General features: G+C 43.2%; 2 protein-coding genes across 3 annotated transcripts in view; both read left to right on the forward strand.

Annotated features, from left to right (window-relative positions):
* The window catches only part of DENND2C (DENN domain containing 2C), an 81,853-nt gene extending 78,676 nt beyond the window's left edge, over window positions 1-3,177 (forward strand). Inside the window, exons 17-19 of one of the 2 annotated variants that reach the window (XM_039249103.1) lie at window positions 662-901; window positions 1,143-1,229; window positions 2,781-3,177. In XM_039249103.1, coding sequence (XP_039105034.1) covers window positions 662-901; window positions 1,143-1,229; window positions 2,781-2,812 — 359 coding nt within the window. In that variant the 3' untranslated portion in view covers window positions 2,813-3,177. The remainder of the gene's footprint in view (window positions 1-661; window positions 902-1,142; window positions 1,230-2,780) is intronic. The other variant, XM_039249105.1, reaches the window with a different exon arrangement.
* Window positions 3,178-5,558: 2,381 nt separating this feature from the next.
* Window positions 5,559-17,040, forward strand: BCAS2 (BCAS2 pre-mRNA processing factor). Its single transcript, XM_039249106.1, has 7 exons — window positions 5,559-5,694; window positions 5,803-5,895; window positions 8,581-8,651; window positions 9,808-9,969; window positions 14,103-14,153; window positions 15,215-15,295; window positions 16,502-17,040. Exons 1-7 carry the CDS (start codon window positions 5,602-5,604, stop codon window positions 16,626-16,628), a joined length of 678 nt encoding a protein of 225 aa, XP_039105037.1. The 5' UTR covers window positions 5,559-5,601; the 3' UTR covers window positions 16,629-17,040.
* The last annotated feature ends 3,575 nt before the right edge of the window (window positions 17,041-20,615 follow it).

Consider the following 20,615-nt stretch of genomic DNA (forward strand, 5'->3'; position numbering starts at 1 on the left):
GAGTTTAAGTGGTAATGGCTCAACCAAATGATGATTACCCATCACAGTAATGGTAGGTAGGTAGCCTGGTTTCTGGTGACGAGTCAGGGCTAGAGATGTAAGGTTGAGGATTGTCAACATGGAAAGCCAGCTCAATCTCTATGCCAGTTAGCTCTTAAGGGTGGGAATGCTGAAGGGAAGTGGTCTGAGGACCATGCTTAGGAAGAGGAGGGAGAGGCAAGAGAAAAACATATATTTTGGGTCATAAAAGCAGGAGAGGAATCCAAAAAGTCAGGAGACTATAAAGCTGTGGGAGACCAGAGGAATGAGGAGGAGGGTAGCATAAATGCAGCACAGAGTTTAAAGGAGAGACGAATAGCAAAGCAGATTAAATTTGGCAGGTTCTCACTGGTGGCCTTTGAAAGAGCAGTTATAGTGAGATCACGGATATGCAAGCCCGGCTGAGAGATGTAACAAGAGTATGTGTGGGAAGAAAATGGAACTAAAAATATAAGCCATTGGCTTTTTGCAGGTCACGGAGTGTGCAGGAAGGCCACAAAGGAGAATTCTCAGTCCTTGGCTCTATAATTTCCTACACATCACTTTCATAACCATTTCCCAGAAACACAAAACTTAGGATTTTTTGCTTTCCTTCCTTCCTTCTTTTTCTTTCATTTTGCAGCAGACGTGACACTCAACTCTCTGGTGTCCGAGGCATTTGTGAGGTTTTTTGTGGAGCTAGTGGGACATTATTCTTTGAGCATGACTGTCACTGAGCGTGGGGAGCGAGTATTCCAAAGGGAACCATTCCGGAAATCCCACACCTCCCGAAGTGTACGCCACTTCCTGGACCTCTTCATGGAAACTCAGATGTTCGCAGGCTTCATCCAGGACCGAGAGCTTCGGAAAAGTGGGGTGAAAGGTCAGTTTCATCACAAAGCTATCCCTCTGTATTTAGTGAGCCCCGGGAACATTTGAAAATAATATAAACAAAAAATGGTATAAAGCTACAAGGGCTCAAAATCAAAGTTGTTATTATGGAAAATATTTATTTTATAATGTAGTTTTAGCTATGGAATCTCACTGATAGTAAGCACAGAGTTATATTTAAGTGATTTTCAGTAAGTATTGGAAAATGTCACCAACGTGAGTTATCCTTGTAGGTCTGTTTGAGGTCCGGGCCCTCCAGTATTTGGAAACAATTCCAGAGTCTGAGCCCAGTGGGATGAATAGAATTTTGCGGAGTCTTGGTGAGTTGTGTTTTCTTGTTAGATAATGTGACTAAAAAAAGCCTTTTGCAGTAAGTGTGCCTCATCACAAAAGCCTCATCATCAAATCAACAAGATGACCTCAAATACACTGAACAGACATCATGACTGTATATGGTGTTTGGGGGAAAGGGTTTGGGGGAAAAAGAAGTGGTTTTCAGAGGTCAGCCTTCTCCATCAGAGTTATCCTTGGGTCTGCTTTCTTCAGATGACATAAGAATTTGCATATCTCGAGGCGCCTGGGTGGCTTAGTCGGTTAAGCGTCCGACTTTCGCTTAGGTCATGATCTCCCGGTTCGTGGGTTCGAGCCCCGCGTCGGGCTCTGTGCTGACTGCCAGCTCAGAGCCTGGAGCCTGTTTCGGAGTCTGTGACTCCCTCTCTCTCTGACCCTTCCCTGCTCATGCTCTCTCTCTCTCTCTCTCTCAGAAACTAAAAAAAAAAAAAAAAAATTAAAAAAAAAAAGAATTTGCATATCACAATTATTAATCTTTTTTCCATCACATCACTGGGAGAATAAAAAAAATAAAAGCCGTAGATCTTTTTCCCAGAAAAGAGATGTCCTACAACATCTAATTTTACACTTCATAAAAAACACACGGAAATTTATGATTTTTCAATTATAATTCACTTTTTATTATCCTTTGTGATATTGGAGAACAGTGGTGTTGCCCCAAAACCATGAAGAACCTGTGTTCAGCGGTGTTTATATTGCCCTTTGAAATATGTACTCCCTGGTAACTAGACTTAGCATAGGGATCATTTTATAATGTATAAGAGTATCAAATCACTATGACATACACCTAAATCTAACAGGACATTGTATGTCAATTATACTTGAATACGAAAAGAAAAAGAAATATATGCCCCCAATTAATATTAGGCCTTATCGTTAACTAGCTGAGAGACCATGCACAAAGTATACCTTGAGCTGTTATTTAATCTTTATACCATGAGGTTAGATCAAATCAGTGGTTCTGAACTCTGCCTACAATGTTTTATTTATTTTTTTAAATGTTTTATTTCTGAAAGAGAGAGAGACAGCATGAGCAGGGGAGGGTCAGAGAGAGAGGGAGACACAGAATCTGAAACAGGTTCCAGGCTCTGAGCTGGCTGTCAGCACAGAGCCTGACACAGGGCTCAAACCCACGAACCGTGGGATCATGACCTGAGCTAAAGTCGGATGCTTAACCGACTGAGCCACCTAGGCGCCCCTGCCTACAACGTTTTAATCTCTGGGGAACTTAAAAGAAAATGTCCCCCACTCCAGGCTCCAAGGAATCTCTGGGGATCAGGCCAAGTGATTTTTAACCTACAGTCCAGGTTGAAAACCCCTGGATTAGGCGATGTCTGAGTTCTCTTGTATCTCTACAATTAGACCCTTGGGGTTGGTTGGTGTGTTTGGTTGGTAACCACATCACGTGACAGTTTGGGATGGCAGCTTATTCCTGGGCTGTTCTAACCCCTTTCCTAAAATAATGTACAACAAATAAAAATGAACTAATGAGAGTTCACTCTACTTTTTTCTCTCTTTAGGAAGTAAAATGAAATTTCTGCAGAAGAAATGAAATCTTTGATAGACTGTCTGCATCCTAAATAGAACAGAAAGTGCCAAAGAAAATATTTTTCCAGGAGTCAGGAGGCCCTGAAGTAGCCTACGAAATCCTGGAAAGTTGAAAAGGCTATAGAGTGGACCAAGTCCGTGGAGGAGGCTTCTCCTGCTGCTGCTGCTGTAGTGATCACTGGACAGCTGTTGGGAGTAGTCTGGAACCAATGTTCCCATTGGCCTGCCTCCATTTTTTTCCCCCAGTGCCTTTTTCTATTTAATTCTTGGGCTCAGTCTTTGTGTTATGTGCTTAGTCTCTGAAGGCACTTGTCTTTTACTAGGGAAGGATTTGGTGTTGCATTTTAAAAAACTCAAAGAGGAGGGGTGCCTGGCTCAAAATAAATAGATAAAGAAAGAGCTCAAAGATGAGCATGATGAGAGGAATTCTGAGGTTAAGGTACTGGGGAACAGGATGGACATGCAGAATATGCCTATAGACATAAAAAATTCTCATCACTGAGATACCGTGGCAGCTTTAAACCTGTGGGCTGTTTGAGCTGAGCCCAGGAATATACTACTCCAGAAGCTCCAGCCTAACGTTTTGTCCAGGGGGGATCGCACTTCTGTGGAAGCCGTATTTATTAACACTGCTGTTGAGGATCAGTGTAAGGTGTAAGGATCAGTGTAAGGAACACCTTACAGCTTCTCTTCCACATCGCATGGCACATAAGTAGCCTGTGGAATTCTAACAGGAAAACATCCTTGCAAGGGCATGATGGTATATGTATGTCATCTCATTCAGTCTTTAAGTCAACTTCATGAGATATTTGCATCTCCCATTTTACTAATGAAGAAACTGGATTTCAGAGAGGTTAAGTAACTTGCCCAGAGTTCTATAACAGAGTCAGAACTGAAGCCGGGACTACTCATTTGTGAACACAGAGAAAGTTGGTTAATCCTGCGGTTGGAAATTTGAGCTCTTTGGGACTATAGCTATTTAAAAAAAGTTTTCTTTGTAGCTCAGAGCCAACTCTCAGCTCTGAGGATAAGGGACTTCAAACCATAGGTGCCTACAGGAGACTCTTTTTTGGTTCCCCTACAATTGTTGAACTTTTTGCCCTAATTAAGTTGGACTCAAGACTATGAACATTTCCTGGGCACTCACCTTATAATCACCCTGACCCTTAATATCTAAAATAGTAGTAGGAACTTACCAGTGATGGTGTAATTTTCAGTGATAAGGGTTTTAGATGTCAGCTTGTTTTCTTCAGTTCCTCCTGATGGGTTTAACTGGCATAAAAAGTATTTATTCGAACTTAACAAAACCTTATGAGTTGTATTATGATGCAGTTTATTGACTCGTACAGTATTCTCATTACAACCCATTCAGGTGCACATGAATGAATCTGAAGCAGATACCATTTAAGGCTGGTGCTATATATTAATTCTTAGGGGTCTAGAAAATAGAACTGAGCCTATATCTTTTTAAAAATGTTTATTAAGCAGCTTACCCCAGCGGGGCTCTTAGCAAACATCTATTTGCCACTCCCAACCCTGAGATCAATAATTGGGAATTGTTTATAAAATGGGGGTAGGAGGTATTAGTGGTGAACACTGACGGTCCCTCTGTGAGGAGACCTTTGCCTCAGGGATGGCGGTCTTATTTTATCCCTGTGACCTGAAGCTACTTCCTTTCCTTAGGTCTGTTTTATTTTGTTTGTGTAAAGTATGATGAATTCTGGACATATTTGTAAAAGAGTTGCTCGAGATTTGTATAAGATGTTGTTTATAGATCTTTTAATGAATAAACACAAAAATTCCATGGATCTCTTGGAGAATTTTAAATAAAATTGCTTAAGATGTAAAGACCTTCTACATTACTTACACCTGTAACTAGCACATTTATCTGATGATGGTTCGAAAGACAATCCGAATCAATGCTAGACTAACCCGACTTAGTAACCGTGGCCAGCACTTCCAGGCTCCTGACAGACAAAGCCTAGGTCTGGATCGCACACATATAGGGCAGGCATATACTTGGTACTGGCTTGCTTAGCTGGGGAACCAGGACCAGAGCCGGTGCTCTGGCCGCAGCAGGAGTGGTGGGGAGGCAATGAGGAGCACTTTCTATTTCCGGACACCCAGAAGGCAAAATGAGTGGATTTTACAGACGCCCTGAAGGCAAAATGACAGGCTTTTGCAGAATTTGGAATTGGTGGGCAATTGCTAACCTCACCTTGGAGGTGCCTTTTGTTACGAAGACCCTTAACCTTCTCAGTTTTAACTGGAGACTAATGCAAGAGCTCTCAGGGGCCGAGAACGAAACACAGCGGGGGGGGGGGGGGGTACAACAAGGAGCTCAAGGGGACAAAGCCTGCCACAAAGTTCAAAGGTTGGAGGTTAAGGGAGCAAGCCGAGTGGGAAACCGGTCTCTCTCTCCGCCCAGTCCCACTGCCAGCTCCCTCCAAGAGTCTCAAAGCACGCCCTCCCCCAAATAGCGAAGTCCTGCCGGCAACGACAGTCCTAACTGCCCTCCAAATTGCTCCAGTCGAAGGCAAAAAAACGGACACGCCGAGGGACAGGAAGTTGAGGTGTTCCGCCGACTCTGGGAACTCGCGACGTGACGTCACGTCCGACCAAAACAAAATGGCCGGGCAATTCCCAGCCGCGGGGCGAGCGCGCCTTCAGGATTGCCAACTAAGCATGCGCGGAGCCAATGCGCAGGGTGACGTGCGTTACGTCATGGCGGGCGCAGGCGTACTGAACGGGCCTGAGTCTGCGCAGACTCAGGAAACTTCGGCCAGGCTAAGAATGGCGGGCACGGGTTTAGTCGCCGGAGAGGTCGTGGTAGACGCGCTGCCGTATTTTGACCAAGGTTACGAAGCGCCGGGTGTGCGGGAAGCGGTAAGTTCGCGCTGTCGGTGCTGCTGGCTCAGCGCTTTCTGGCCCTTCGTGCCGAGAAAGCACCTTGCAAGTTGCTCTCCCCGTCCGGGCCCCTGTGCTCGTTTCTAGGCGGCGGCGCTGGTGGAGGAGGAGACCCGCAGATACCGACCTACCAAGAACTACCTGAGCTACCTGACAGCCCCGGATTATTCCGCTTTTGAGGTAAATGTGACGTCTTGAGTGCTGTGGAATGTTTGGGATTGAGAGTCGTAGCCACGGAAAAGTGAATCTTAAAATCCGGCTTTAACGCTTACTTGCTTGCTTAGCCACTACTTAGTCCGTTGTGTAGGCGTTGCGGGGGCTTTGAGAACCACTAGGTACGCGTTCTCCGCCTTTCTTAATTCTGAGCCCCACTGAAGGGCTTTCTGGGGCTTCGCGAACCAGCGAACCAGGCAGAAGTTAGTGTGTACGCTTTTCAGAGATTGGCCCTTTGGCGTAAATTTCCGAAGGTGTGCGCTCTCTAAGGCCTACACTAAAACGGGTCGTTAGGAATTTTCAATGTATTTAAGCCTAATTGCCTAGGCCCCTGAGAACCACTAGGGGGCGGCCTTTGCATCACAGCCTAGATATTTACCGAATCTATGACCGAAGTGACGAACTGTATAGAAGTAAAATACTATTTAAAAAATAGCCCAGAAGTGCACTCAGGATACTACTTAGGGTGTGATCAGCCAAATGTAATGTGAAGTATCATTTCTAAACTGATAGATTCTGGTAGGCATTTTAGTATATATATGTTTGGGGTTTTTTCTTTCCCGTTATAGGTAACCATGTCTTTAATGAAAGAATTCTGTTATTAAAACGCAGTATTAGGGCACCTGGTGGCTCGGGCGGCTGAGAGTCCGACTCTTGATTTCCGCTCAGGTCCTGATCCCAGGTCGTGGGATCGTGCTCCTCGTGGGGACTCCCCGCTAGGCACGGAGCCTGCTGGAGAGCCGGTGTAGCTTCCCCTCCCCCATGCGCTTGCTCTTTCCCTCCCTCTCAAATTAAAAACAAACAAAAAATGCAGTATTTATATTGAGGTAATGGGGGGAAGTTGGTTAAATTTTCACTGGAGAGAGAGAGGTGCTCCTGTGATATGTTATTTTCCCATGCGTTTTCTAAATGTTACCCAAACAAATAAATAAATGTTGCTACGCAAACATAGATGGTGCCACATTAAGAACTAAGTACAGGCGGGCTGAACATTTAAAAAAATTATTTTAAAAAGTACAGTTATGCTTCTTTGTCAGATTGACTCTTGAAAATTTCAGATAACCCAGTTTTCTTTTCAGCTCTCTTAAATACAACAGATGCCTCCGGTGTTTATAATTAGTGTACTGGTTATTTAACCCTTTTTTATTAAAAAAAAAAAAAAAAAGCAATTAATAGTGTACTGGGCTCACCATCTCAGTCCTAAAAACAGCCTTGTGAACTGTGTAACTATGTTTATTATCCTCATTTTCAAATGGGAAAACTGCAGCCTAGAGAAGCTAATTTGCCTAAGACCCATAACAAATCTTCAAATTGTTTTTGAATCTGCTCTTCCCAGGTGCCTGGCAGCCTCGGTTGGTAGAGCATATCGCTCTTGACCTCAAGGTTGTAAGTTTGAGGCCCACATTTTTACTTAAAATTGCTAAGGGGCCCACTGTTGATTTCGGCTCCGGTCATGATGTCATGGTTTGTGGGTTTGAGGCCCTCATTGGGCTCCATGCTGACAATTTGGAGCCTGCTTAGGATTCCATCTCCCTCTCTCTCTCTGCCCCTCCCCTGCTTGCTCTCTATCTCTGTCAAAATAAATAAATAAAAATAAACATTTTCTTTTAAAAAAAGAAGGAAAGAAAAACTGCTCTTGCGTTAATTCATTTAACAATTATTTATGGGGGGAAAACCTATTTATGAAGTCTGTTCTACACCAGGAATTGGGTAGCTGAAACACTATGATAAACGAATACTGAAGTTGGGGGAAAGGGAGAGAGGCAAACCATGAGAGACTCTTGAATGCTGACAAAAACTGAGGACTGATGGATGTGGGGGGGAGGAGGGATGGGCATGGAGGAGGGCACTTGTGGGGGGAGCACTGAGTGTTATGTGGAAACTAATTTGACAATAAACTATTTGTAAATAAAATAAAATAAATGAATACTGAAACAGTTCTTTTTACTCGGGCCAGGAATTGTTTGAACAGAAATAGGATAGGATATTGACCAAAGCATTGGACCTAAAGGAGTGGAGCTCTACTATGTATTTTTTTTAGTTCTACAATTGTTAGAACAGATAGCAGAACCAGTCTCTTCCCTTTCCCCATTTCTCATTCTTTGAAGAGAGTAAAGTATGAAAATAGCAACCAGGACCAAAAAGAAAGTATGGGTTTATGCACGTAGCCCCTAAAGCAAAAGCAAATTCTTTCACGTCCAAGTCGTTTCCTCCTTCCCTGCCCCCCAGTGAATACTTAGATCACCACTGGCTTGACAATACAATCAAGTAATTAGTTAAAAACAAATTATAATCATGTCCTGTCTCCACCTCAGAACGCTTACATGGGTGGTGGGGGAGGGGGAGGATATAACTAGAATTGGAATTGTTTTCAAAACTCCCATCTGGTTATTTATTATGTGCTGCTGGACTAAGAAACGCTGATCTAGGATTAATCCTTTTCCTCACTGTGGGTCCCTTTACGTACGACATGTGTGTTCTGAGCCTTGAGAACATTTAACGCAGAGAAGACTTGGTGGGAAGGGAAATGATCCATAGTAATGGAGAGCATGAAGTACAGATATTTAGGCAGGTTAGATTCATGATCTGTTTGGTCGTTGTTAATTGTAAGTTGTCGATATGATTTTGGAAATAATTCTTTCTCCAAATCAGACCGACATAATGAGAAATGAATTTGAAAGACTGGCTGCTCGACAACCAATAGAATTACTCAGTATGAAACGGTAAGTTCTCTTTCTGGGTTCAGCTGGACCCAGATCGTTGTTCAATTTTAAGTTACTGGTAAAACTGCTGTAGCTTTGTTAAAATGTTGAAAAGAAAAAATTCTTACCTGATTCTATGTATTTATATTTTTTCAGGTAATAGTGGTTCTTATATTAATACTCAGATAAATTTTTGCACTGTTTTTAATTTTTATGTTTATTTATTATTGAGACAGAAATAGAGCATGAGTGAGGGAGGGGCCGAGAGAGGGAGGCACAGAGCCTGCTTCAGATCCTCTGCACGCTCTCTCTCGTTCTCCAAAATAAATTTTTTAAAAAATGCAACCTATTGTATTTTAAAATGCAACAACAGAGGAATGATGAATTGGAATGAGGTTCATGTTTTTAAAATTTTTCAAGGAGATGTTCCTAATTAGGCCTCTTCGCTGATAACATACCTGGGTGAAGCTATGTTAACGGCTTACAAGGATTCCTGCCTCACCTTTACACAAGGCAGCATTAGTGAGCACAGAGTGCCAGGGTAGTTTGACTTTGGTTCCACTCTCTTCCCTCCCCTGTCACTTTATTCCAGAATTGCTTTTCTCTCAGGGGCAGAAAACCCAAACTTCCTTTGTTACTTGCTCTAAAATGGAGAATAGGGTTGCTTAACATCTGAGATCCCTTTTGGCTTCAAGATCGCTATGGAATTGTGAGAAGTGCTAAGTAATCTGTCAGAGCCTTTGAGAGAGGGCCACACGCACAGAAGGTCTAACCTCTCGGCATATGTATAGGTTAGAAGAGGGTTTGAGTCTGTAGAACCAGAGACTGTCTTGCTGCTTTTCTTGTGCTCCATCCCCTGTCTGTCCTGAGTGATAAAGGCAGCAGAAGTTCCACAATGCCCCAGTTCTTCTGTTTCCAGGTGCTTCCGCTCTGTAGGTATTCATGACAGTAACTCCTTCATGGCAGCATGTCTCGGAGCCTAAGTATAATGACCCATTAAACAGTGGATTGTGAAGGAAATTTAATGAGCTATCACAGCATTCTTTAAAGGAAATAGATTTGGGGTTCCTGCACAAGGATTCCATCTGTAGTCTTCTATGGATTTTACATTGTGCACAGGCCTGTGAGGCATTCTGTCGGAAGGAAAGATAAAGATTTTATTGCTGTTTGATTTCAGATATGAACTTCCAGCCCCTTCCTCGGGTCAGAAAAATGACATCACTGCATGGCAAGAGTGTGTAAACAATTCTATGGCCCAGTTAGAGCATCAGGCGGTTCGAATTGAGAACCTGGAACTAATGTCCCAGCACGGATGCAATGCCTGGAAAGTGTATAATGAGTAAGAAGCTGTTTGTTCTTATAAACCCCTCCCACCCACAGCTGTGGTGTTTTTTTAAAAGTGTGGGAAGTAGGGTAGGAAAGTGGGGTAAAAGGAACACAGTGGACTTTCACTTGGGATCATGTCCTAGAACTGCTAGAACCCACATGAAAAGCCACGGCTTTGAGACCCGTCTCAAGGAGCACGGAGGGGACTTAAACCTCATTGTAATTACATGAGTCCCGGGGTCTGATTGGCCACTCACAACACAGCGGAATGTAATCCTTCATGTGGCAGATTGCTCACAATGTTGATTCTCATTTATTCCGTGTTATGTTCTATAAAGTGGCCTTAAATACTGAATTAGTAAATACTGTATCTCATCTCCTGGGGTAAATAAGGGTTGTGTGTGTATATATATATATATATATATATATATATATACACACATCTCGCATAGGCTTTGATCTTAAATCCTAAAAACAACTTGTCCTGGTACATTCGGTTTTCTTTATTTTATAAAAGAGAAAATTCCCCGGGGGGCTCGGTCAATCAAGCCTCTGACTCTTCATTCCGGCTCAGGTCATGATCTCACGGTTCGTGCCCCACATCATGCTCTGCTGACAGTGCAGAGCCTGCTTGGGGTTTTCTCTCTGCCTCTCCCTGCTGATCCCCTGCTTGCACATGTGCGTGCTTTCTGTCTCTCAAAGATAAATAAACATTTAAAAAAACCCAAAAAGCCCCATCCTTTCGTCATGTCTGTATGAAACCTGAAACAATCAGAGCATCTCCTTGTTCTGCTTCGGCGAGAATGTCCTCGTCCAGCAGCTCAAATTCTGTGCTGCTCCGAGCATGTGGTTAATGATCATCGAGCATTGCAAGTATTAATTTTGAGGTTACAAGTAAACTTGAATGAATAGGCAAGTTCACAGGTACGGACTCTGCAAATAATGTGAATGGACTGTAAGAAAAGATTCACATGGGAAGCGCCGTGCCCACGCCAGCCACCGAGCCCCTCTTTCTGGTCCATGTAACTGGCTTTAGCTTTAGGTTTTGTTACTTACCCAGGACTCTATTTTCTTATTTATAAAATTCAATGGTTAGATGATCTCTCTGTTGCCTTTGAGCCCTAAAATCCCCTGAGTCTTCTATTAGAAGTTTAAGGAGAAAAAGCCATTGAACCTCATGACTGCATCAGACTACTTGTTAGAGTATCTTTCCTAGAATAATAAAGCAAAATCACAAAATGATAAATACCTTTTCTCAGGTTTTCAGAATTATGTTTTAAATTTCTGTGGTCACGTAAGGATCCAGGGGCAAAATCCAAAATTGGGGAAACTACAGAGCAAAACATTTCCATTTCTTCTGTGAATATGTTGCAAGGGAAAGAAAAGAAAAATGGAGTTGGGGTAATAAAGAAATTTAACAGCGGGGCACCCAGGGGGCTCAGTCATTAAGCGTCCAACTCTTGTTTTTGGCTCAGGTCATGATGTGGTTTGTGAGTTCAAGCCACAGAGCCTCTTGGGATTCATTCTCTCTCCCTCTCCCTCTCCCTCCTTCCCTGTCCTGCCCCTCTTCCACTTGTCCTTTCTCTTTAAAAAAAAAAATAATAAATTTTTAAGTCTATTTCACAAAGTGGAAAATTTACATTGGAAAAAGCATTGCTTTCAACTTGCCTAGAAGCCTTTAATAATGTCCCATTTACTGCAGGGTAAGGTCCAAACTAGAAACATGGTCTTCAAGGCAAAGGGCTGGGTATCTCAGTGGTAGACTTTTACTCCATCCAGAGGAATCCTCTGTCTTGTGACTATCATAACTCTGCCTGTGGGCCTTTCCTCATGCCTCGCCTCCTGGAATTCCTTTACCTAGTCTGCCCAAATTCAATTTATTTAAGGCTACACTCTAATCCACTTCTTTCTTTCCCATCTTGTTTAAGTTTTCTTTCCTTGTGAAGGGGTTTGAGGGCATGGGCAGAAAGCTACTAGCTCTAAGGTCTTGGTACAGGATTGCTTAAAAAAAAAAAAAAAGCATCTCATTAATGAGAGAATTATGTACTTGGTGATTTTAAAGGGAAATCTTCGGGGTCAGCCCTTGGTTTTATGGAGGCTTGCTTAGGCTTAGCCTCAGTGATGACTCATTCAAGGACACACAGCTGTTTAGGGCAGAGCTGGGACTAGAACTCTCTGAACTAGAACTGACTAGAACTTTCTGACTCTCTTGAAGACTAGTCCCATTTGGACTAGAACTCTTCTGACTCCCATGAAGTAATGCCATCAGTTTTAATAATAATATGTTCAGAGTGCTTGAGGAGTGACATATAGGGGCACACCTTGTTTTGTGACATTTTGCTGTATTGCATTTTTTACAAATTGAAGGTTTGTGGTAACCTTGCCTGAAACAAGTCTGGCGGTGTCATTTTCCAGTAGCTCACTTCCTGTCTCAATGTCCCATTTTAGTAATTCTCTCAGTATTTTAAACTTTTTCATTTTATTTGTCACAATGATCTGTGATCAGTGATTACAACTTGCTCAAACAGTGGTTAGCAATTTTTAGTAATAAAGTATTTCTTAATTAAGGCAAGTACATTTTTTTTTTTCACGTTAATGCTATTACACAATAGGCTACAGTATAGTATAAGCATTAACTTCTGTATGCACTGGAAAGCAATTTGATTTGCTTTATTGTGATACTCACTTTAATGTGGTGGCCTGGAACCTCACCGGCAGTGTCTCTGAGGTATGCTTGTACTTAGGAGGGTGAAAGAAAGAAGACAAACTGGGCTTGCAGGAAGAGGTAGTTCAAGGGAAAGCTTCCTCCTATTGAAGGTCAGAGGTCGGGAATAGGGTGCCAAATTTGATTGTCCTCAGGAGCATAGAATGCTCATAGATAAGCTATGGAGGGCACTGGGGGGGCTCAGTTGGTTGAGCGTCCGACTTCGGCTCAGGTCATGATCTCCATGGCTCTTCGTGAGTTCGAGCCCTGCGTCAGGCTCTGTGCTGACAGCTCAGAGCCTGGAGCCTGCTTCAGATTCTGTGTCTCCCTCTCTCTGCCTGTCCCCCGCTCATGCTCTGTTTGTCTCCCTCCTTCAAAAATAAATAAGCATTTAAAAAAATTTTAATCGCTTCAAGTAAAGATAAGCCTGGATAGACAACTGCTGTTTGAAGGCTGAATCTTGATATAATTGCAGTTGGGGGGTGGGGGGGTGGCAGAAACAGAGGAGTAATAACTTAGGAGAAGAGAAGGATATTTGAGTCACTGAGGCCAGGAAACAATATTGGATCTAGAGCAAGAGAATAGTGGGTTGAAATGGACCCTAAAGGTGATTCTCTACTGCCTTCAGAGGAGATGGATATGGTTATGTGAATTACATCTCAATAAAAACATGGAGGAGGGTTGGCATCTGCCCTTGAATCACTTCTCTCGGGCTCCTGGATGGCTTAGTTGGTTAAGCATCAGCTCTGGTCAGGTACAGCCTCAGAGCTCACGAGTCCCAGCCCTGCTTGCGTGCATGTATGCTCTAAATAAACACTTAAAACATTTTTAATTACTTCTCTCAGGTTGATGATTGCACACTACTGTACATCACTCAGCTGCGCCCCTGTGCTAGTGAGAACTGACTTGCCCTGAATCCGAATCAGCAGCCCTCCATGACAGTTTTCTGTCTCCAGTTAGGTTAGCAATAGATGGGAGAGAAGAATGACACGATTAATGTGGGTATAGAAATAGGGAGATGATAGGGATTTGAATGAGTACAATCATGAGTTATTTTCCATCTTCTCTATGGAAAGAAGTAATTACAGTTTAAGAAGTGACCTAAGTATATGAAATCAGGATATCAGTAAACTGGTTGGGCCTGAGAGGTTAAAAGACCTAAAATGGAATTCAGTTCTGACACTCACCTGTGTTACCTCGACCAAGTTACTTAATTTTTCTAAGCTTAATGTCTTCACATAGGAAATAGAGGTAATCATACCTACCTCAAAGAATTCTTAGGAGAATTAAATTAGCTAATAGTTACATAGAGTGTCTAATGTGGTGTTTGGCACAGAGCTCAATAGCAGAAGAACTTGAACTTGCATCAACTAGATCACGTTTAGTTGGTATTAGTACATTTTAATGTATATTAATCTGATTTTCCTCTTTTCTTTCCTTAGAAATCTAGTTCATATGATTGAACATGCGCAGAAAGAGCTCCAGAAGTTAAGGTAAGTTGATTTTTCCTCTTATTTTATTTTCCTGTTTATTTATTACGATTTTTTTAATGTTTGTTTATTTTTGAGAGAGTGCACATGAGTAGGGGAGGGGCAGAGAGAGGAGACAGAAGATCTGAAATGGGGGCTCAAACTCACAAACTGTGAGAATATGACCTGAGCCAAAGTCGGATGCTTCACTGACTGAGCCACCCAGGTACCCCTTGAAATTTTTATTTTCAAGTAATCTACATCCAGCATAGGGGTTGAGCTCACAGCTCAAAATCATGCAAAATCAAGAGTTGTATGTTCTTCTGCCTGAGCCAGCAGGTGCCCCTATTTTCTTCTTACTTTAAAGTTTAGGTGAATCCTTATTAATCGGGATGAGAAGGAAAAGGGACCCCTGGACTGTAGTCATACGGGGGTAAAACTGGATGACCTGCTGTGTTCAGCATCCAGTGCTGGGTTTGCCTTCCTGGAGCACAGAAGAAACAGACTTGAGATCTGAAAACATCTCTACCAGGTTATTTGCAATCTGCAAATCTGCAGACATGGAAAAGGCACTTTGAGAAGGAGAAAATGTTGCAGAAGAACATCTATAATCTGATTGATAATTTAAAAAAATTCATCTTGGGGTGTCTGGGGTAAAGCATGCAGCTCTTGATCTTAGGGTCATAGGTTCAAGCCCCGTGTTGGGCATAGAGACTATTTTTAAAAAATTAATCTTGCACGTACACATGTAGGAAAGAATTTGGAAAGAAAGTAGATTGGAAAAACACCCACCAAAAACTGAGCAGCAGGTAGTCAGAAGGAGAGGCACGTGGGAGGAGGGCTGCTCTCCAGTCTCTGTGTGTACAGGTCTATGCACTATGTGTTTAGGTTTCGTGTGAGCATGTTGTATGGAATTTGTAAATGAAAAATAGAATAAAGGTAATTCCTGGAATCAGTCTTTTACTGTATGTATCTGTTCCTCTCAGGGAACTAAAGATGTTGTATTATGTTGCTTATAGATTTTTCTGCTGGTTTTTTCGTCTCCTGTTAAAATGTAGGAGGGTCAAATAAATGATGTTTTACAGGAAACATATTCAGGACTTAAACTGGCAGCGAAAGAACATGCAGCTCACAGCCGGGTCCAAGTTAAGGGAGATGGAGTCAGCGTGCGTATCTTCAGTTCCCTCCTCTTTTTTTATTTTATTTTATGATTTTATGTGTTTATTTTATTTTGAGAGACAGAGCCTGGCGGGGGGGGGGGGGGGGGCAGGGAAAGGGGGACAGAGAATCAGAAGCAGCTCCAGGCTCCGAGCTGTCAGCACAGAGCCCACATGGAGCTCAAGCCCATGACCTGAGCCAAAGTCAGACACTTGACCGACTGAACCCCCAGGTGCCCCAGTTTCATCATCTTTTAAATCACTTAGCACATTTTAAGATCAGGATTTAATAATTTGATTCAACACTGTTCAGACGTTATGCCACGAGTGTCAAAGATGCTGCATTCTGAGTCCCGCCCTCCCTGCCTCTGCCTGGCTCTTGAAGGTAGGCTTGGAAGGCAGAGGCAGGGACAGAACCACCGCTGCCCATTTCCGGCCTCAGAGCTCCCGTCTTCCGTCTGGCGTTTCTGCTCCGGAAAGGATTCTACTTCTTCTCCTTTTAAAAGGAAAAAAAAACTTACTTTTTTAACTCATGAGGGAGGGAGATTTCATACTTTGACCATTCGTGTTGTTTTTCCCCTGTGTTTACGTATTTTACTTTAAAAATGCTCTTCATGTACGCCATTAAGTTTATATGAATCCCTACATATAATCAGGAACTTTTGTGTCATTTCTTTTTTGCTTTGCGATTTCCCTTCCCCCTTCTCCCGCCCGTCATTCTTGTTTAACCTCCTTCTCCACGAACCTGTTATCAGTCTACCCATCTTTTCAGTTTTCTTCAAGCTAATAGAATCTCTCAGATATACAGGTTTGTTTCTTTTCATTGGTCAGAGAGAGGTTTTCCCGTGGGATTATTTACTAGTTCTAGAAACTTTCATTTTTAACTATTGCCTCTACCCTATTTTCTCTATGTTTATTTAATCCCATTAAATATTACCTTCCATCACCTTGTTCTGTCTCTTCAACCGTTTCTAATTAGCTTTAATATTTTTTTATTTTGAAATAATTATAGATTCACGTTCAGTTGTAAGAAATATTACAGCCAGACTTTATGTGCCCTTTGTCCACTTAGCCCCAGCTGTGCCTCAGTTTTTTAAAATGGAAAGTTAAAATGGTTCACGATATGACCCTGACTGAAAACATACATATGATAAAATCTTCTAAGAAATTTTTTATATTATTTTTTCCTTTTTTTTTTTTTTTTAACTTGTCTAGTTGGGTATCCCTCGTCAGCAAGAATTACGAGATTGAAAGGACTATTGTGCAATTAGAAAATGAAATCTTTCAAATGAAGCAGCAACACGGAGAGGCGAACAAAGAAAACATCCAGCAAGACTTCTGAAGAGACAGATGAATTTGATGGGTGGAGGGAAGGCAGACCGGGCTTTCACAGAAAACTGAGCATTTGAACCCTAAGGGAGAGCAGCACCTCAAAGAGATCATCAGTGGTTAAATGTTTACTGTAGAGTGTGAGCTGTTATATTCGTACATTTTAGCAAAAGCTTTCAGCCTGCTGGGGTTTTTGGGGGATTTTTTGTTTGTTTTTTTTGTTTGTTTTTGCCATAAAAAAACAACAGCAACTTTAGGCTTTCAAAGTAAGTATGACTTTAGAATGATATATCATAGAATTAATTTTGAACCAATGGACCATATTTTGTATCCAAGAGATCTTTATTGAAAGTTTTTAACATGTACAGTAAGTTGGAAACTTTCAGTTTATGTATTTTCAAATAAAGGGGTGAGTTCTAAACAGATGTGGGATTGCCAAGCAGGACTTCTGAGATACACTGTCGGTCTGTGCCGTCCGTCGTCACTATCACCAGGGGCACCAGTTTCATAAAGCTTGATGTGTGCTGAGCCCTGTTCTAAGCCCTTGAGGGAGGGGAACTAAACTCACGTGACTGCAAAAGTCATGTGCTCCTCCCAGAAACCGCAGGGGGCAGGTGCTGTCGCTCCCACACACACTTGTAGTGGGTGCTGATCAAGGGACTCGTCAAAGCTCTGTAGCCAGGACGGCACCCAGGTGTTTGGTCCAGTAGTAGAGCTCCAGCTGCATCCTAACCCTCTACTTGGAAGGAACTATCGCATATAACAGATGACTTCCCAGTTCAGAAGAAAGTATTTGCGCACGTCTGCCTGCCATCGGTCCCTGTGACCTTGACGCTCTCACTGCTGTTTTTTTGGGTTACAGGCTCTCCTTATCCCACGCCTTCTGTAATGCAGAGTTGAGTTCATGATTCTGAAATAAAAGCTAAACAGCAACAAAGCTCATTATTGGAGGAGGGAGTTAGATGGAGTGTTAAAGCCATATTTCTCAAGTTTGGTTTTTTTAAGTTTGTTTATTTTGAGAGAGCACATGCGTACAAGGGAGAGGGGCAGAGAGAGGGCCCCAAGCAGGCCCCCATTCTGTCTGCACTAAAGCCTTAGGCGTGGCTTGATTTTACAAACTGAGATCACGACCTGAGCCCAGATCAAAAGTCAGATGCTTAACTGACTGAGCCACCCAGGCGCTCTCCCCTCCTTCTTTTTTAATTTTAAGTAGGCTCCGCACCCAATGTGGAGCTCGAACTCACGACCCTGAGATTGAGTTGCACACTGCATAGACTGAGCCAGCCAGACGCCCCTGTCTTTCTCAAGTTTCTCTTAATGGAAGAGAGGGAATACCTTTTGGGAGCAGAGGGTTACTGGCTTAAGGTCATAATTTGAAGTCACTTGTGACACCAAGTATCGCCATCTTTTATTTTTTTATTAATGATATTATTGCCCCACTGGAAAATTCATCCCACTAATGCCTCATCCAATTTGCCTCACCTTCTTAGCCCCAAGAGACTGTGTCTGTTCCCTGCCTGAGAGACAAGACTTTAGGGTAGCCCTGTCCCTTGCCACACTCCTGTCCAGCGCGACTCCCTCAGATCCTCACTTGTGCCGGGTTACTGGTAAACCTGGCCTAGTACCGTGACCCACTTACAAAGTTTGCGCGTTTCCTCAGTCGAGTTTGGAGTGCCAGGTTCAGGGTGCATTACTCTACAGAAAGCAGCTCTAGTCAATGACAAAGCAGTAAATTAAGACTGATCATTCTCAGGGCGCCTGGGTGGCTCAGTCGGTTAAGCGTCCGACTTCAGCTCAGGTCATAATCTCAACGCTTGTGGGTTCAAGCCCTGCGTCGGGCTCTGTGCTGACAGATCGAAGCCTGGAGCCTGCTCTGGATTCTGTGTCTGCCCCTCCCCTGCTTGTACTCTGTCTCTCTCAGAAATAAACATTTTAAGATTGCTCTCTTTCTTCAGATAGATCATACTCATAAAGTTTTTCCCATTACTTGAGGTTCCTCTCGTTCATAAGTAACTACAGAGTTTGAGGCTGACTCCAGCTAAGCTGCACTGCATGCAGCAGAACACTTGATTTTTAGAGTGTCAAACGGTATATAGTGTAGATTGAAATCTATTCGATTGTCATCCTACAAGGGAAAATAATGAGCAGAGAGGAGCGTGAATGAGTTAGCTCTTCTTTATCAACTGTAAGAGAAATCGAGCTTCCTAGCCCATATGAAAAAACTTGCAGTTACCATCAAGTTCACAGACATGTTTGTAAATTGTCTTAAATATTCTAATCACAGAGGTGCCTGGCTGGCTCAGTTGGTAGTTTGCGACTCTTGATCTTAGGGTTGTGAGTTCGAGTTCCATGTTGGGTGCAGAGATAACTTAAAATCTTTAAAAAAATATATTTAAGTGGGGGCGCCTGGGTGGCTCAGTTGAGCGTCTGACTTCGGCTCAGGTCATGATCTCATGGTTCATGAGTTCGAGTCCCACATCAGGCTTGCTGCTGTCTGTGCAGAGCCTGCTTCTATACTTCTTGTTATTCCTTTACTCCTTCCTCTCTTCCCTCCTGCTGGTCGTTCCAGTCCGGTATTACTGTCCCCCCAAACAAGCGTTTAGGGTATCTTTCACAGTTCTGGGGATTTGCTGGGCTTAGGTAGAGACTACTCATGGGTTCTCATACAGTTGTGGTCAGATGGCGGCCGGGACTAGTGTCCTCTCGATAGATTCGTCACTTGTATCTGACACAGGGCTGGGAGGAGTCAGACAACTGAGAGCTGGGACAGTCCGGAAATCCTGGCGCAACTCTGTGTCTATGTGGTTTCTCTCACATGGGGGCTTCGGCGTAGCCAGACTTCTTACGTGACAGCTCCAGGCTCCCAAGGCATGTCAGAGGCTCCAGCATGAGACACATTACCTTCTATGACTTGGCCCCAGAAGTCCCACAGTTACGTTTGGCCTGCTGTATTTGTTAGAAGCAAGACTGTGAAGCCAGCCCATATTCAAGGGAGAGGAATTAGATTCCGTCTCTTGTTGGGAATAATGTTGAATTTATAGACATATTTGGTTTTTCTAAACTTAGACATGTTTTAATATCCCTCCCTTTCCAACTTCTAAAGTCATTAGATGGGACAGTGCAAAGTAGGCATCCACATAGAGGATGGGCCATAAGTCCTTTCTGGGGCCGTCCTTAGAAGAGATGCCCCCCCCCCCGCCCCCCCACAGAGGCGTTGGGAAGACAGAGCAAGAGAGGAACAACACGTGGACAGACTGCAGTGAGGAGTCTGCAGCCAAGGGACACCAAGGATGGCCGGCAGCCACTGGAAACTGGGAGGAGGGATTCCTTCAGAAGGAGCATGGCCTCCTGACAGCCTGGCTTCAAACCCCCAGGCCCTAGCACTGTGAGACAGTACGTTTCTGTTGTTTTCAGACCCTTGGTGTGTGGTATGTTCCCACAGCAGCCCTAGGAGACTAAAGCAGATATGTTACAAGAGTCACGGTTTGCGCAAACAGGCATGCTGTCAATGGATACACAAAGGCTGTTACCCATCGCTCCATCCCCTGCTCTCTGCCCTCTCCCAGCACGAAATAGGAAGTATTTGGAGAACCAGATTAGCCTAAGAGGAAAAATAACAAAACCTAAAGTTGTTGAAACTGACAGTTTTTAACAAATGACCCAGCCAATTCACTTAGAAGTGATGCTCAACACCCCCCTGACTCCAACACGTAGACCTTTTTTTTTTTTTCCCCAATTAGAGCATGAGGCGGGGAGAGAGAGAGAGAGAGAGAGAGAGAGAGAGGTAGAGAATCTCAAGCCGGCTCCATGCTCAGTGCAGACCCTGATGCAGAGCTCAGTTCTACGACCCTGGGATCATGATCTGAGCCAAAATCAAGAATTGGATGCTCATCCAACTGAGGCACCAAGGTGCCCCTCACATGCATAGCTCCTAATCTTAAATAAAAACAATCAAGGATTACCAGATAGATAGCTAAGAGACTTCTTTATCATTAAAGAC

Source organism: Hyaena hyaena, unplaced genomic scaffold (assembly GCF_003009895.1).
Source record: "Hyaena hyaena isolate Hyena2069 unplaced genomic scaffold, ASM300989v1 scaffold_330, whole genome shotgun sequence".
NCBI lineage: Eukaryota > Metazoa > Chordata > Mammalia > Carnivora > Hyaenidae > Hyaena > Hyaena hyaena.